Source organism: Mchenga conophoros, linkage group LG16 (genome assembly GCF_057382185.1).
Source record: "Mchenga conophoros isolate Kocher_MC1m ecotype Shallow Benthic linkage group LG16, M_conophoros_male_GT1.1, whole genome shotgun sequence".
Lineage (NCBI taxonomy): Eukaryota > Metazoa > Chordata > Actinopteri > Cichliformes > Cichlidae > Mchenga > Mchenga conophoros.
In genome coordinates, this window is record NC_140541.1 from 35828035 (window position 1) to 35844451 (window position 16417).

General features: G+C 39.1%; 1 protein-coding gene across 1 annotated transcript; it reads right to left on the minus strand.

Moving 5' to 3' along the window:
* Positions 1-1703: 1703 nt before the first annotated feature.
* LOC146557235 (lactase/phlorizin hydrolase-like) lies at positions 1704-14546 on the minus strand. The gene is made up of 17 exons (XM_085250327.1): positions 13909-14546; positions 13567-13637; positions 10117-10194; positions 9927-10020; positions 9011-9095; positions 8226-8904; positions 7482-8130; positions 5841-7379; positions 5461-5729; positions 5070-5360; positions 4762-4960; positions 4085-4287; positions 3895-4001; positions 3507-3638; positions 3182-3405; positions 2789-3022; positions 1704-2563 (listed from the first exon to the last, which is right to left on the minus strand). The coding sequence occupies exons 1-16, from the start codon at positions 14519-14521 to the stop codon at positions 2796-2798; spliced, it is 5460 nt and encodes a 1819-aa protein (XP_085106453.1). The 5' UTR covers positions 14522-14546; the 3' UTR covers positions 1704-2563; positions 2789-2795.
* Positions 14547-16417: the final 1871 nt, after the last annotated feature.

Here is a 16417-nt window from a genome sequence, read left to right on the forward strand (position 1 = left end):
CTCAATATCTGTTTCTTCTCCCTGCCTGCTTGCCTGTTTGCTTGCCCTCCGGCCTTCCATTAGACCTCGGACTCTGGAAATTCCCACAGACCTCCCCTTCTCAGAGCTTGCAAACCTGGACCTGCAAATTAAGGAAAATCACTCACCAGCAAACATCTCTCACCTCCTGCCTCCCGTTCCTCTGTCTCTCACCATGACCATTTAGTAACCCAGTTTTCTGGGACTATTCCCCATGGCAATTACTAACCTAAATCTCAAACTGTTAAACATTTTCTGTTATCAAAATAAACTTTCTTGTAAAGAGTTATTTTATGTGTTTTGGTGTCTGTATTTAGGTCCATTCCTTGAGTGAACCTTCAGTTCATGACAGGGAGTGGACCTGTCTGTGCTGTCTGAAGTCTATGAAAACTTCTTTTAAGGATGCCCAACCAACACAAACCTGATATTTGTCTGAAAAAATAAAAGATTTCATTGTGGTGTGAGAAAGGGCTAAAAAATCTAGAACATGTTATACAAGATGGAAGGTTTATTTCATTTGAAGAACTTGTATCAACATATTGAATCAGCAACAATAAATTTCTTGAATACCTGCAACTGAAATCCATCATTCCATCATAACATCCATAAATTCAATTCTAGTCAAATGAAGCTTATGTGTAAGATCAATACGGAAGATCTATGGCCTCACATTTGTCCGCTCTTAGGTGGTGCTCTTAGTACTTCCAAACAGCAGGCCACCTGACCTTCTGGGTGTTTGAAGAGAGCAAGGTTAGGGAAACCTGGTCGGTGCAGCCGTTTTGTGAAGGGCAGTTGGTGGAGAGGCGGAGGGGCTGAGCAGAGCTGGTGTCAAAGCTGTGATGGACCAGTCCTGTCTGTCTGCAGTCTTTGTCACTGGCAGCGCACGCGTCTAGGAGGCACCTTAACCAGTGATGCTGGTCAGTGGTGAGACCTGCAGTGTTGCCATATGTCATGGACAGCTTGGGTTATTTCAGTCGAAGGAGGGTTATCAGACCCGGATGTTGGGGCTGACGTGAGCAGTGGTGGCAGCTGCCTGGTGACTGGCTTGTCTGTCCTTTTTCTTCCTCTAGCCACACTTGAGAGACAAATTCTCTGTGCCTAGGGTTATGACTGGCTTCAATGTGTCAACACAGGCCCTCCAGCAGGTCTGTGTTTACCAGAGATTGCAAGGCTGGTCATCAATACAGCTGTGCAGATAGAGCCCTTTGACGTGACAGAGTTGGCTAACTAGGGTGCATTGTTCTTGGAGGGGGGCAGGCAGCTGGAGTGGTGGCCACCTGACTCGACAACTCCACTGTTGTTTCCCTGTGGCTGAGTGGCTCTGGTCTTCACGGTTGGTGTTGGGCACTCATGTGGCCAGGCTCATCACACTGATAGTGACGGTTTACTGGTCGATGAGGAAGTCTTTAGAATGATGGAGGTCGAGGCTGGCAGACTTCAGCTATACAAATACAGGCCACAGGCCAGGCCAGTTTGTGAGGAGTCACCAACTAAGGAGATACAGTACCCTGACACTTACTCTCATCAGGTCTCTTTAACAAGAACAATTTAAAGTGCGTTATTCTGCTCCTTGTTTGTGAAACACTGCTCTACTTTGAAGACCGCTGAAGTCAAATGCACTGAAGTAAAAAACTGCAAAGGTTTAAGAGGCCACTGGATTTATAGCTAAATAACAAATGTTTAAACACAGTTTTAGACTTTTATTAACAAATGAATCAACCTACAACACTGATCATTATTTAGCTTAAATGCTGCACATGGCACACAGCAGCACAGGACATGATGGATGATGGATATATTGTTTAGATTTACATTCTAATTTTAATCACTTCAAGGTAACAGTATTAAAAATTGCTTATCACTGTACAAAAGAGTGAAGACAAAAAATCTGAAGAGGAAGAAGGTACTTACATTTAACAACAATCATGACATTATTCACTGGATTATTGTTTACAGTGTTTTATTTGATAAATTTGATTTTTTGATAAACATATACAAAAACATTATTCAAATATGAGGCTTATTATGCATCCTATACTATAACTGGAAAATTGTTTTTTATTACAAAAATCACTTTTATTTTTTAAATACAGGATAAAATGACACTTTAAATAATCTTGTTGGATTCTCAAGTGTTCATGTTGCAGCAGTGGTCAAGCAAATGATACATGATGGACAAGGATTTAATAACTGACTAAATCATGACAAACTTACAATTTTAGTTATAAGACATCTTACACATACTATGTCTGATGAGCCTAGGAGTTCAAGTATTGTTCAATTTTTAAGGGCCTGCAATCAAATACTGTTTACAGGGGCCTACACTGCACATCATCTTATTGGCAGTTACAGTTTTCACTACATTCGATACTGCCCCATGTTCACTATTCTTGGACCTTTTTTTTTCATCTTAAGGAAGAAAACAGAAACACAAATCATCCCTACTACTGCAACAATCATGTGGTGTAAAGTCCAGTCTCAGCATCACTGGTGGAGGGATCCAGACCAAGGAATTTCACGCTGTTAATGTTGACTGGTGGTGCAGCTGTTGGTGCAGAGAGACAGTGAAAACAATACTGTCATATTGTTTGTGAACATTTGCAGATAGTAACTTTAAATCCAACCTTTATTTTAACTGTTGCATGGCTTAGGAAATAGAGGGTTCATGAGAGAGTACTAACTAACCTGCTGAAAAGATATTTATTTGAACATTTAATTTAAAGGTCTATCATTCAAAGTAGGAATCTGAGCAAATCTTTTATCACTTTACCTTCAGACTATGGGTTCAGGCACTCATGTCCTGATTCAGGGTCGGGGAATCCGTTGCACTTAATCATTTTGGTGTAGAAGTTAACAGAGCTCTTAGGCACTCGAGGAAGATTAGGGTCTGTGCGATTAACGTAGAACAGACCAAATCTCTCTGAGAAGCCAGCAGTCCACTCTAGGTTGTCCAACAGTGACCATGCTGTGTAACCACGCACATCCACACCATCAAGCAAGTAAGCTGTGAAAAGAAAATAAGTACCTTCATATTCTTAAAATTCTTCTTTCTTTTAGAGAATGAGCAGAACAATTTTTAAGCATCCATATTACACACAAAACATTATTTTCCTCTCCAGGACACTTGTGGCTTTAGATTTCATATAAGGGGAAGCTTTGATACCTTTCAACACCTCGTTGATGTATTGGTCATAGTAGTAAATCCTGTGAACATCATTTAGATCAACAGTCCCCCGCTCTGAAACTCCATTCTCAGTGATTACAATTGGTGGATTTCCATATTCATTCTTAATGAAGTTCAGCAATCTGCGGATACCAAATGGTGCGATCTTCAGCCAGGAGGAGCCTGTATCCAGCCAGGTACGATCAGAAACTCCCATGGCACCCCTGCAGGGGACAAAGTTAAGAGAAGTACAGAATAAAAAAATGAAGCTGTTCAGAAGAAGTAGTCCCAGCAGACATTTATTTTTCAAATGTTAACTTCTTACTTATCTGCCTCAATGCTTTGAGCATCTCCGTGGTCCACAGGGAATGCCAGCACAGATGTGTAATGGTTTAGTCCAAAGAAGTCATGAGTGCCCTTAATTCTCTTAATCTCCTCTGGAGTGAACTCAGGCAACCTGGAGAAATTGAAGTAAAACCAGACTTACTAATTTTAGTAGACTTAAAGTTAAATTATTCTACTATAAAGTTGTTTAGAAAATCGAATACAAAATTTTAAATATTTAATAACAGCGTTTTGATGGATGCTCAATCATCCAGATAAGGAAATCCCAAAAAGTTGATTCTGTTCATATGGAAGTAGTGTTTTCAGTAGGAGAAATGTTTTGTGAACAGAATTAGCTTTTTGTGATTTAATAATAGCCTTTGTAATACCGAGACTGTGGTAGACCAGCAGCTAGACTTCGGTCACGTATTCTTTTCTTCATAATTTCACTGTAGTCACCATTAAATATGGGATGGGCAAACCAGCCAAGGTAGAACTGCACAGAGAGAAACATAATAGTCATTTGAAACTAACTGCTGTCAATTTTTCTTTTGTCACATCTGAGAAGAAATGGCATACCTCCACCACACGTCTTGCAGCGTCATAGTCCTCCTGCCTATAAGGATTTCTGGGTTCAGACCAGTCAGAGTTGACAGTGATGGAGATTATGCCGTTCTGTTTGGCCCTGTACTTGTCATTGTAGAGATGCCAGGCCTCGGCATGAGCTTTAATCAGGTTGTGACCAACAATGTAGGGCAGAGTGTCTGGTCCTGAACTGATTCCTGGTGAGAAAAAAAACCCAGAGCATATAGGCAGCAAATGTGTCATGTTTGTTTGCTTTTTTTCACTACGGTTTAGAAATTTGAAGAACTGCTATAAAGATTACAGCTTGTTTCAAAACAGTCAGAAATTTACCTGGACAACAATTTAACATTTTTTCTTTAACACTATATTACTCTGTAGCACTTATAGAACTTGGTTAATACCAGTGTAGTATTAGATGCAAAGCATTACTTAAACCAGGGGTGTCGAACTCCAGGCCTCAAGAGCCCGTGTCCTGCAGGTTTTCGATGTGTCCTTGATCTAACCCAGGTGATTTAAATGGCTAAATGACTTCCTCAACATGTCTTGAAGTTCTCCAGAGGCCTGGTAACGAACTAATCATTTGTTTCCGGTGTGTTCCAGAGTGATATCTAAAACCTGCAGGACACCGGCCCTTGAGACCTGGCGTCAGAGATTCCTGACTTAAACCATACCTGGGGCAAAGCTTCCAAAGCCATATCCATGGTTGGCTGTCATGATTGGTTCATTAAAGGTGATCCAAATTTTCACCTTGTCACCAAGACGGTCAAACATGAGGTCAGCATAGTCCCTGAAAAGCTTAATAAAGTTCTCATTCAAAAAGCCTCCATAATCCTCTATAGCTTGTGGCAGGTCCCAGTGGTACAGAGTAACCTGAAGGGAAAAGGAAAAGAAAGGAAAGGAAAATGACTGTCTTACTAAATCTAATACATTTACATGTATCTTTTCTGGCACACAGGGAAATTAATACAATTATTCATACCTGTGGCTGGATATTTGCAGCATGCAGTGCGTCCAAAAGTCTTTGGTAGTACTTGATTCCAGCCTCGTTAATGTTATTAATGGTGCCATCAGGAAGGACTCTTGACCAGGATAAGGAGAAACGATAATGGCTGACTTTCAGCTGCTTTAATATCGCAACATCCTCTTCTATTTTATTGTAACTGTCACAGGCTATGTCCCCATTGTCATCATTTAATATTTTGGAAGGACTGTGAGCGAACTTGTCCCAGATGCTTAGACCTTTTCCATCTGCCCTCCATCCTCCTTCAATCTGGACACAATAAATGCAAAACAAAAATTTAAAGAGATGAAAACAAGGCAAGCAAGCCAGTATTGAGTAAAAGTAAAATTGCAGTAAAAGTATAAGTTACTTGGTATGATGCTGAAGCAGAACTCCACATGAAATCCTCTCGGAAGTGACCATAAAGCATCTTCTCATCATCTGGCAAGGGGAAACCATTATCCTTTATGATGTTGTAATAGTAATGAGCTGAGTACTTTGGTGTTCTTGGACGGTCTGGGTTTGTGAAGTCCACGTGGTGCAGCCCAAATAGAAATTTGTACCCGTGCAGCCACTCAAAAGAATCCATAAAAGCTGTTGCTGTGTATCCTCGCAACCGCACACCATCAAGGTTATTGGCTGTAATGTAACCACAAATGCAAACACATACATACAAAATAAATGAACAACCAGTCATGGCAGTGGTGGAAAATGTTAAATATCTTCTGAAATATTTTTATATCACTGCACCTTTGAGAGCCTCATCGATATAGGTCTTGTAGAACATTACTCTTTCAAAGTCATCCCATTCTACTGCTGCTCCATTCTCAGTAATATAAATCTCTGGATCACCATACTCCTCCTTGATCCAGTTGAGGAGTCTCCTCAAGCCCCAGGCCACAGCTTTTTGGTTAGGAATGGCTGTAGTTGGTGAACTGGGTTCCTCGGATTCTCTCATGTCTCGGTCCCATTCATAGGAGTGAGGCTGAAGTGCAGCTGTAAAGTAGCTCACTACCCTTGTAGTGTAATGATTTACACAGAATACGTCAGCAGTTCCCTTGATGAAGTTCTTTTCTTCTTCAGTAAAGGAAGGAAGTCTTGACTGTGGAAGACTTTGGATTTCACTTTTGTTCCCAACTTGCCACTTCAGTGCATCAGGATAGTCACCATTCTTAAAAATAGGATGTGCAAACCATCCCAGTTGGAACTGCATCGCCCGGTCAGCAGTCACCACTTCACGGACTACGTTGACATCAGCAGGTTCAAACCAATCAGCGTTGAGGGCTATGGAGATTAGACCACCCTGCAACTGACGATATTTATCATCATATGTATGGTAGGCCTTGGCATGGGCTTTAATGAGGTTGTGTGCAACTATGTATGGTCTATATCCTGGGTCCACAACATTTGGTGGCATATTTCCAAGTCCATATCCAGACCATGCAATTGTCTGAGGCTGGTTAATGGTTATCCAGAATTTCACTCTGTCACCAAAAGTAGCAAAGCAGAAGTCGCAATAGTCATTAAAAATGTCTATCATCTCTGCACTTTCCCAGCCATTGACCTTTTGCAAAGCTTCAGGAAGGTCCCAGTGGTACAGTGTTACCATGGGTTCGATATTGTACGCTATAAGACCATCAATGAGTCTGTTGTAGTAGTCAACACCTTTCTGGTTGAGGGACTTACGTGTGCCATCAGGAAAGATCCTGGACCAGGACAAAGAGAATCTGTATGACTTCACCCTCAGAGCCCGCAGCATGTAGAGATCTTCATTAAGTCTGTTGTAACTGTCACAGGCTACATTGCCGTTTGCGTTATCAGGAATAGTGTTAGTTGTCTGAGTGAATCTATCCCATATACTAGGACCTTTGCCATCAGCATTCCAGCCACCTTCAATTTGGTAGGCCGACGAAGAAATTCCCCAACTGAAGCCTTCAGGAAAAGTGCCATAATGGTACATTTGTCTATCAAAGTTTGACTGTGAAGAGAATTTCTCCCAAACTACCTTTGCCTGAGATGGAACTTCTGAGGGTGGTAAAGCAGCTAAACGTCGAGTTAATGGCCTTTCTGCAGCTTTAAACTTCTTACTTTTTTGTGAACTGAAACCGTTTTGCTCGATAATCTCAGCGTACAGATATGCAGATTGCTTTGGGGTCCTTGGTCTGGATCCCACTTCAAAGTTGACATAGTGAAGACCAAATCTTTGACTGTAGCCTTGGTTTGCCTCAAATCCATCCATGAGTGACTGCACTGTGAATCGCTGCACATCCACTCCATCTGTGAGTGTTGCTACAAAATGAACAAACAAAAACAAAATTAATATTTGAATTATTTTAACTCTCTCTCTAAAAAAAAATGTGCCTTCAAATTGGGGAAATCTCCAACACTAACCTTTCAGGGCCTCATTGATGTAACTTCTCATGTAGTCCATTCTGCTGGTGTCAGTGAGACTGTCAACACTGTAATCTGTTGGCATCCCATTTCCTGTTATGTATACAGGTAATTTGTTAGCACTCAGGTATTCTGTTGCAATGTAATTTAGGAGCCTTCTAAGTCCCCAAGGAACAGGATAGATCCAGTCAGAAGCTGTGGAACTCCATGTGGGGTCCACAGTTGCATGGAAGTCACCCACACCGTCAGGACCAGGGGTGCACCCACCATCACTGTTGCTGACTAGCCGAGAAGTATAGTGATTTAAACCAAAAAAGTCAGCAGTACCAAGTATCCTCTTGCTCTCTGTGGGAGTGAAAACTGGGAGCTTTGCTGGTACAGAGTCAGAGCATGCGGTTTTCTTCTGTTCCACCTGATCTTTGAGTATTGCAGGATAATCTCCGTCTACAAATATGGGATGTGCAAACCAGCCCAGCATAAACTGCAGGTAACGGTCTGCAGCTGCTACGTCTTCAGGTTTGGCAGGGTCACTGGGCTCAGCCCAGTCAGAGTTCAAGGCAATGCCCACTTTTCCTCCTTGTGTTTTTCTGTAATTGTCATTATAGACATGCCAGGCCTCGGCATGGGACTTGAGAATATTGTGAGTGACCTGATAATGCAAAATCAAATGTTAAGTACATTAGTGCAATAATTACACTTGTAATAAACTGATTAATTGTAGTATTCTAATAACATCACTGTCACCTGATAGGAAGATTCCACATAGTCCTTTACTCCTGGGGCATGCACACCAGTACCATACCCGGCATGGCTCACTACCCAGGGACTATTGAATGTGTTCCAGATCTTGACTCTGTCTCCAAACCTGGAGAAGCAGAAGTCTGCATAGTCTTTGAAGGCCTCTACAATGGAGGCATTGGTCCATCCACCATAATTCTGGAGTGCTTGAGGCAGATCCCAGTGGTACAGAGTGACAATGGGTTGTATGCCAGATGCAACGAGAGCATTTATCAGCTGGTCATAGTATTGAGCTCCTTTTTCTGATTGGCTCTGTCGGTACCCTGTGGGGAAAATACGGGCCCAAGAGATGGAAAACTGGTAGGTGTCGACCTGAAGACCTCGCAGAAGGTAGACATCATAATCTACCTTACGGTAACTGTCGCAAGCTAGGTCAGCTGTCTGATTTGCAAAGGCCAATCCCTCATGACCAAACCGGTCCCAAATAGTCTCTCCTTTCCCACCTTCTGACCAGCCACCTTCAGTCTTAAAGGATACGCTGGAGGTGGCCCACTGGAAGCCAGAGGGGAATGATTCCTGAAGGAAAAGATCTCGTTCTGCTGTGGTCTGGGACTTAAATTTATCCCACACAGTCTGATAACTGTTTCTTAACCCTGTCATCCTGGTGTGGTGTGAAATGCCATGACTTTTGGAAAGAGAGAGACATGAAAAATATAAGCAAATCTTTAATACAATAAGAAGAAAAAAAAAACAGAATTCCAGTACATATAAATCAGAAAATGAACTCTTACTTGACAAGAGCATCTTCCGTGTCCAGTTTGCCTAACATGTCCTTCATGTCACATCCCACAATATTCAGGCCATTGTCCATCAAGCCTGTGTTGTGTTCAAGAAATATGAATTGTTTTATGACTGATGATAAATAACTTATCTTGAAAAATATATTACTCTTAAAATAAAATTTTGTGTAATTAATCAGTTTATTTGTGAATTTCGCAATACTTCGCTTAGTTTATGTAAGGAATTTTATCTAACTAAATCTAGAAATAATCCTCTTTAATCTTAAATAAAAACCCACTTGCTGTTTCTTTGACACACCAGGGCTCTATTAGCTGTTTCAGTAACAATATGTATTCACTGTTACTGAAAAATAGTGAGCACAAGTCGTAAGCAAAGGCTAAGTCTACAGGTGCCTTATATAACATCACTGGCCCATAACAAGAAGATTTCATGACACAATAACACTCCCAAAATCTAGAACTTTATCTTAATGTATTCTGTTTGGGTAACAACACCAGAGGATTTGCCCAGATGTTGTGGCCTTTGGTTTTTCTTTATTCTGCCATCCCGTAATATCTTCAGATCGCTGTTTTACAAAGCCATTTTTTGACAGGATGTACACTGTACACATTATTTAGTGATGTTATATTCACAGAAACATTTAACATTACATGTATGAAGTATACATATTCATTTGGTATGTTCTTGGTAACTAGCTTATTAGGCACCATGAGTACGAATTTCATGTAGAAAAAAAACACAAATCTCTACTAAGACAGCCACTGGAAAGTCGTATTGTTTCTTTTATATATACAGCTGCACATTCATAAAATGAGGTATTGTTCTCATGTCTATTATGGGAAATTAGTTTTAATTAATTATTAATATCTTATATTTGCTAAGTCAAAAAGCTGTCATGACATTTACCATTTAGGAAATCTCCAAGAAGCTGGTAATCACTGGGAGAACAATCATGAGCACTCATCTCGTAAATCAGGATAGGCAAGTTCCTGCTCAAAATCTACAACATAAAATGAAACATATGTAGCTTTGCTGTATCAGCAAAATGTTAAATGCAACATTTTTAAAAAACCCCATCTTATTACAATTTCAATACCTGTAAGTTCCTCAGTTCATTTTCAAACTCTGAAGAGATGGCACAGTTGTAGTCAATGTGCACTGACAAGAAATCCATCTGTTTAAAACAGGAGATACACAACATGTTGTCACATCGTTATTCTGAGATGGGACATAATGAGAAGAGACTTAATGTGAAATGTATTACAGTAAACCTTTCCTTTTTTTGCACGACTGAATGTAATGCTCCATTTTTGTAGGAAATTGTTGTTTTTAACATAATTTTTTATATATTTTAAGGTGATTAAGCGGACTTATGTTGCCACTTCCATCCTTTAAATAAATACAAAAAAAACAAATTAATCATCTTTGAAACAAACAAAAAAAGTATATAATTATATGACCAATTAAAATCCATATAACAGCAATCAGTAGTTCCAGGTTTGGTGACAATGATTCCAATTTCCTTCGGGAATGATTAACCTCACGTTATTGCACATTAGTGCTGCTGTTCTTGTTACTTTCTTGTCACTAGAGTGTGTGGTGTAAAGAGGTGTTGAATGCCTTCAACAAAACCAAAATTAAAAATAAATGAAAAAATTGGATAATAATTAAAAATTTAAATACAAATTTAACAATTTATTTATTACATTTAATAATTATTATAATTGTTAATGATTATTTGATTCGTTAGAAATAGTTTAATAAAAGAGAAAAATCATCTACAAGAAGCAAATATGATTTCACAACAGCCATTTAATGTGCACATTATGCACATTTTTGACTCTAAGTGACATAGTTTAACAGTTTCAATTTTCAGTTTTAAAATGGAAAAAATGTTTTATCCTCAGACAAATTTAAGATTTAATTGTTTGGCCACAGTAAAAATGGCCTCTGTGATACATGAAAGCTTTTTAATGTGGTCACTGATTGTGACCACACAAATTATGTGGTCACATAAATTGACCAAATAATTATATGTTCTCAGTCTTGTCAATTAGTGGTAAAGATCATATAAATGACCATCACTGGGGACGTTCATTGAAATAATCATAATAAGCAGATTAACAAATTCACCAGTGAATTGCTTAAAAAGCTGAATTTGAGGCTTGTAATATGTTGGAGAGATTTAAAAACAAGCTTTAAATGAACGAAAATCATGAAAAATCTCGCATCAGATGGAAATTTGCATGGTTACTTATGTGATTAAATTTCTGCAAGAAGTAGTCTATTACTGGCAGAAATTAACGCAACTTATTTCCTTCAAAGAGGACATTTGTCACTTTTGAGGCCATGGAAGAATTTTGTTTCTCATATATTTGGTAGGTTGGTTGCTACTATCAGGTCTCACATCTCCCCTCCAGCTTATGATTCCTCTATGAGCCCTCTATGTGTCACCTCGACATTATTATATTTCAAAGAAGTCTTTGACACTATTGGACCCAACGTTTTAAACATTATTAACATCTCTTGCATTCAGTTCTTTAAAAACCTAATCTCAATGCATCAGTTCTGTCAAATTTTAGGCCAATCTCTAAACTCCCCTTCCTGTCCAAAATCCTGGAAAAAAATTGTTTTTCTTCAGCTCCAGGCTTTTCTGGAAATGAATGACATCTCAGTTTCAAAGCACTACATAGCACTGAAACTGTGCTTTTAAAAGTTCTTAATGATCCATCCATCCATCCATTCGCTTCCGCTTATCCACCCCCCTTACATATGGGGTCCCTCAAGGATCTATCCTGGGCCCAGTACTCTTTTCCCTTTACATGCTCCCATTAGACTCTATTTTCAGGAAACAAGGAATCTCATTTCACTATTATGCCAATGATTCTAAAATTTACTTTCCTCTTAAAAAGAATTCTACGGACTCTCTAAACGTTTTGCTAGACTGCCGTGATGACATTAAATCGTGGTTTGCATTACATTTTTTTAATGTAAACAACCAAAAAACTGAGATTGTACTATTTGAACCTTCTGACCCTTGCTTTTCTCTGAAGGTTGACCTTGGTCCTCTGGAAAAGACCAGAAATCCCTTTGCAGAGAATCTGGAAGTGTTCTTTGATAGCAGCTTTTTATTTGAGAAACAAATTCTGTTGTAAAAGCTTCTTCCAGCTCATCTCTCCAACACTTGACATTTTTAAAACTCATTTGAAAACACATTTTTTACTCTCTGGCTTTTAATTGTGACTAAGTGTGTGTGGTGTAAAGAGGTGTTGAATGCCTTCAACAAAACCAAAATTAAAACTAAATGAAAAAATTGGATAATAATTAAAAATTTAACTACAAATTTAACAATTTATTTATTAAATTTAATAATTATTATAATTGTTAATAATTATTTGATTGGTTAGAAATAGTTTAATAAAAAAGAAAAATCATCTACAAGAAGCAAATATGATTTCACAACAGCCAGTTAATGTGCATCGCTTTTCTCTGAAGGTTGACCTTGGTCCTCTGGAAAAGACCAGAAATCCCTTTGCAGAGAATCTGAGTTCTTTGATAGCAGCTTTTTATTTGAGAAACAAATAAATTCTGTAGTAAAAGCTTCTTCCAGCTCAGGGTCTTTGCAAAAACTAAGAACATTTTGTCATTTGCTGACTTTGAGAAAGTGATACATGCATTTATTTCATCCAGGCTTGACTACTGTAACAGTGTTTATTTTGGTATCAGCCAGGCTCTGCTCTCTTGTCTTGAGCTAGTTCAGAATGCTGAAGCCGAACTCTTGACAGGCACTCGTGAACATGGCCATATTTCCCCAGTCTTGGCTCATTTACACGGGCTTCCAGTATGTTGTAGAATTGGCTTTTATCCTCAAACTTAATTGTGACTAAGTTTTGTGTTGTTCTTTGTGTGTGTTTGATCTACTTGTTACTAGTGATGTGCGATACCACTGATTTCCTTTCCGATCCGATACCAAGTAAAATTCAGGGTGGTATCGACAATACTGATCCGATACTGATACTTTGTACAAAGACTGTTTCATTATATTTCATATATACTTGTATTATGTAATTGTAATAATATAATAATATAGCTTCATAATGATTACAGGACATCAGGACTATGAAAGGCGTAAGAGGAAGTAGTTCCTTCTAATTTAGACGATCCAAATGATATAGTTTCTTTCCATTGTGTTCCTGTTAATGATAAACTACAAATTTACCCCAAAGTACTAAAATATTGATATTTTAATATGAGAATCGATTCTAGAACATAAATTACTGGTATCAGAAGAATCGGTATTTCAATATCGATCCGCACCACTACTTGTTACTTTTTACTATGTGCAGCACTTTGGTAAACCTGTGTTGGTTTTAAATGTGCTTATAAATACATTGATTGATTGATTAATTGATTATTGCCAAAATAAGATCAACAACTGAAAATTTTATTAGGATCCTAAATAAAAATCATGCAAGGAGGTGAAATTCTGACTATACCTATATTATTGTATAGATTATGTATCTATAAAAGAAAAGAAAAAACTTACACTTGTTGAAGCTTTAATGTCGGAGAGAGAAGCCACATCTTTAGTTTTCAGTCCAAGTGACAGACGTCTACCTGTAAATATGCAAGCATGAAAGGCACTTTTACTGTTTGGAACTGCTGAACATGTGCTGAAGGATTTTATTAACTTAGTTTGGTTATACACTGATGGAAATTTATTTTTACAGGTGATTTCTCAAGACACTTACATATAAACAAAACCTTAAGTAAACTCAAGCCTCAGAGAAATAAGAACAAGTATTGACTAGTGAATAATTCTGAAAATATAAATTTAGTCATGTTCTTTTGTCTTTAATCTTCACTTTTTCCTGTTAATTTGACTCACCTTTGTCAGGAAAGCGCTGATGGTACATCTGGTAAATGTTCTTGTTTAGTTGAAGGATGTTCTGCAGAAAACTGGGAGCATGTGCAGGCTGCCCGTCATGCCAAACACCATCCAGTGTCAACCATGAGTGTGCAAGTGGTGCAAACTCTTGGAAGGCAAACTCTGCATACTGCTGAAACATCTGTGCCAGCTCCTGGCTCTCCCAGCCTCCATACCTTGATTGCAGAGACTCTGGAACTGTCCATCCTTGAAGGATGACCAGAGGCTGAAGACCTGCTTCCAGCAGCTGTTTCAGCAGGGTCTGGTAACATCTAACCACAGCCTGCTGGGGCTGGCTGGGGTGGCCTGTAGGAAGAAGTTGAGCCCATGACAGCAGTACTTTGAAGTGGGTCACCCCTCTGCTCTGCAGGTACTCAAAGTACTGCTTAGAGCCAGGAGGAACGGGATGACTGCAGTCAAAGGCATCATTTATGCTTCTGTCTGAGCTTCTGACCAACTGCTTTGTCAGAGGCCCTGCAAGAAACATGAAGTCCTCTCTTCCATTTACCTCACTGCTCTGACAACTACAGAGACAAAAAATGTACAGACTAAAGACCCACAACAGCTTCTTCATTGTGGCTCAAAAACAGAACAACTGATATTTTTCGAGTGTAGCCGAGCTATTTAACAGCAATATCTTTCCTTTTTTTTTACATTGTTACACAATTATTGTTATTGGCACCTCATCTAGTTATCACAAGTGTTTTATTGTAGCTTTGAGAGATAGGCAGATAGACTCTGGACTCTAGAGATAACACCTTCCCCATCTTCTGTTCTTGAGCTCTGATATACTTTTTATTGCTGTAGAATCATATCTTAGTCATTAATTTTACTACTCCTATCCTAGGTGCTTAATTTTAGTCTTTTAACTCTTTTATTTACTTTTGACTTATGTTGGTTTGTTTTTATGTTTAACATAGTTAACATTTTACTGTCGAAGTGTTGCAAAGGTGTTGAAAACATTATGTTGTTATAATTATTACCACTTTTATTATTGTTATCTGTGAAGCCTTTTTATGTGCAACAAGGTATCAAAAAGATTTATTTGATACAAGTTTAGTTTTGACATGTATTCATTTATTTGTATTAATAGTAGGGAAATCCTACCAGTGACTGGACAAAGATGGACTGAAAGACAGCACAGAGGCATTAATCATGGCAGTAGCAAGCCCTAAGCACAAGATCAACAGATGCTGGGGTCTACCACACCAGGCAAGACCCCAGGGGCAGGCTGTGTAAAGATGATGCTGAGACAATCTAGCACATAACAGCAGGGTGCAAGAGTCAGGACATACATGGAAGGCCATAACCAAGTGGCCGACATAGTAAACAGCAACATCTATACTGAGTATGGCCTGGAAGTCTTGATGTCAAATGAGTGGTTGAGAATTACCAACCAAATTAATATCCTTCCAGATATAAACAAACTGGTGATGGCTAACCAACTGGACATAGCAGTAACTACCATATTTTTCGCACTATAAGGCGCACTTAAAATACTTTTATTTTCTCAAAATTTCTCAAAAATTGACAGTGCGCCATATAATCGGTACGCTTTATGTATGAATTCTGGTTGTGCTTACTGACCTCACACTGATTTTATGTGATAGACAGCGCTCAAAAAATGTTTTAGTATGACTTTGGTAAGCTACGAAACCGCACCGCTTGATGGATTGTCGGAGCATTACGGTTACAGTAGTCAGGAGCCTCACGCACTTGGAGTAATCTAGGTCCAAAATTCAGTCCGCTTCAAGTCCCAAAGTCAAACAAACACTGCGGCATCACTGAGAGTTAGCAAACTGTCTAAATTATTTCATCTTTAATAAAATGATCAGAGTTTCTCCTTTACCAGGTGTAACAATTAAGTTTAAATCCAGGCATCCATGAAAACAGAATTTAGTACATTTAATGGAGTTAAAAGTTAGCAGGAAGTTAGCTCGCTAGTTTCCAACTAAACATGACATACCATGTTCTGACTAGGAGATTTCTGAAAAGATTAAAACGTACAGCTCTGCTATCACTTCCAACATAAGTGAAGACAGAAAACTAAACAGCAGTGGCGTTTGTAGGGTTACTGAAGTTGGACTATCTGGTATATAATGTTGTGCTACATGATCGCTAGCGACACAGCTATGTTAGCATAACACTAGCACAGTGAAGCTGGAGGATGAACACCAACTTTTTTCCACTCGATAAAAGTTAACGTGAGGGTTCCCAGTGGTTAGGGTTGAGGGCATGGCAAGATGCTGTAAACAGACCAAACTTTAGTCAGGAGAACAACTGAGATAATACATAACACATATATGGTAAATGGTCTGTATTTCTATAGCGCTTTACCAGTCCCTAAGGAGCCCAAAGCGCTTTACACATCCAGTCATCCACCCATTCACACAGTGGTGATGGCAAGCTACATTGTAGCCACAGCCACCCTGGGGCGCACTGGCAGAGGCGAGGCTGCCAGACACTGGCG

What these genes read in the sequence shown, in the direction of transcription:
- LOC146557235 (XM_085250327.1), bottom strand. Translation starts at nt 14,521, where the DNA reads ATGAAGAAGCTGTTGTGGGTCTTTAGTCTGTACATTTTTTGTCTCTGT. An exon ending in CTTTGGAAGCTTTGCCCCAG is followed by an intron (nt 4,288 to 4,761) that starts GTATGGTTTAAG and finishes TTTTCTCACCAG; the next exon opens with GAATCAGTTCAGGACCAGAC. An exon ending in CAAAGCATTGAGGCAGATAA is followed by an intron (nt 3,406 to 3,506) that starts GTAAGAAGTTAA and finishes TGTCCCCTGCAG; the next exon opens with GGGTGCCATGGGAGTTTCTG.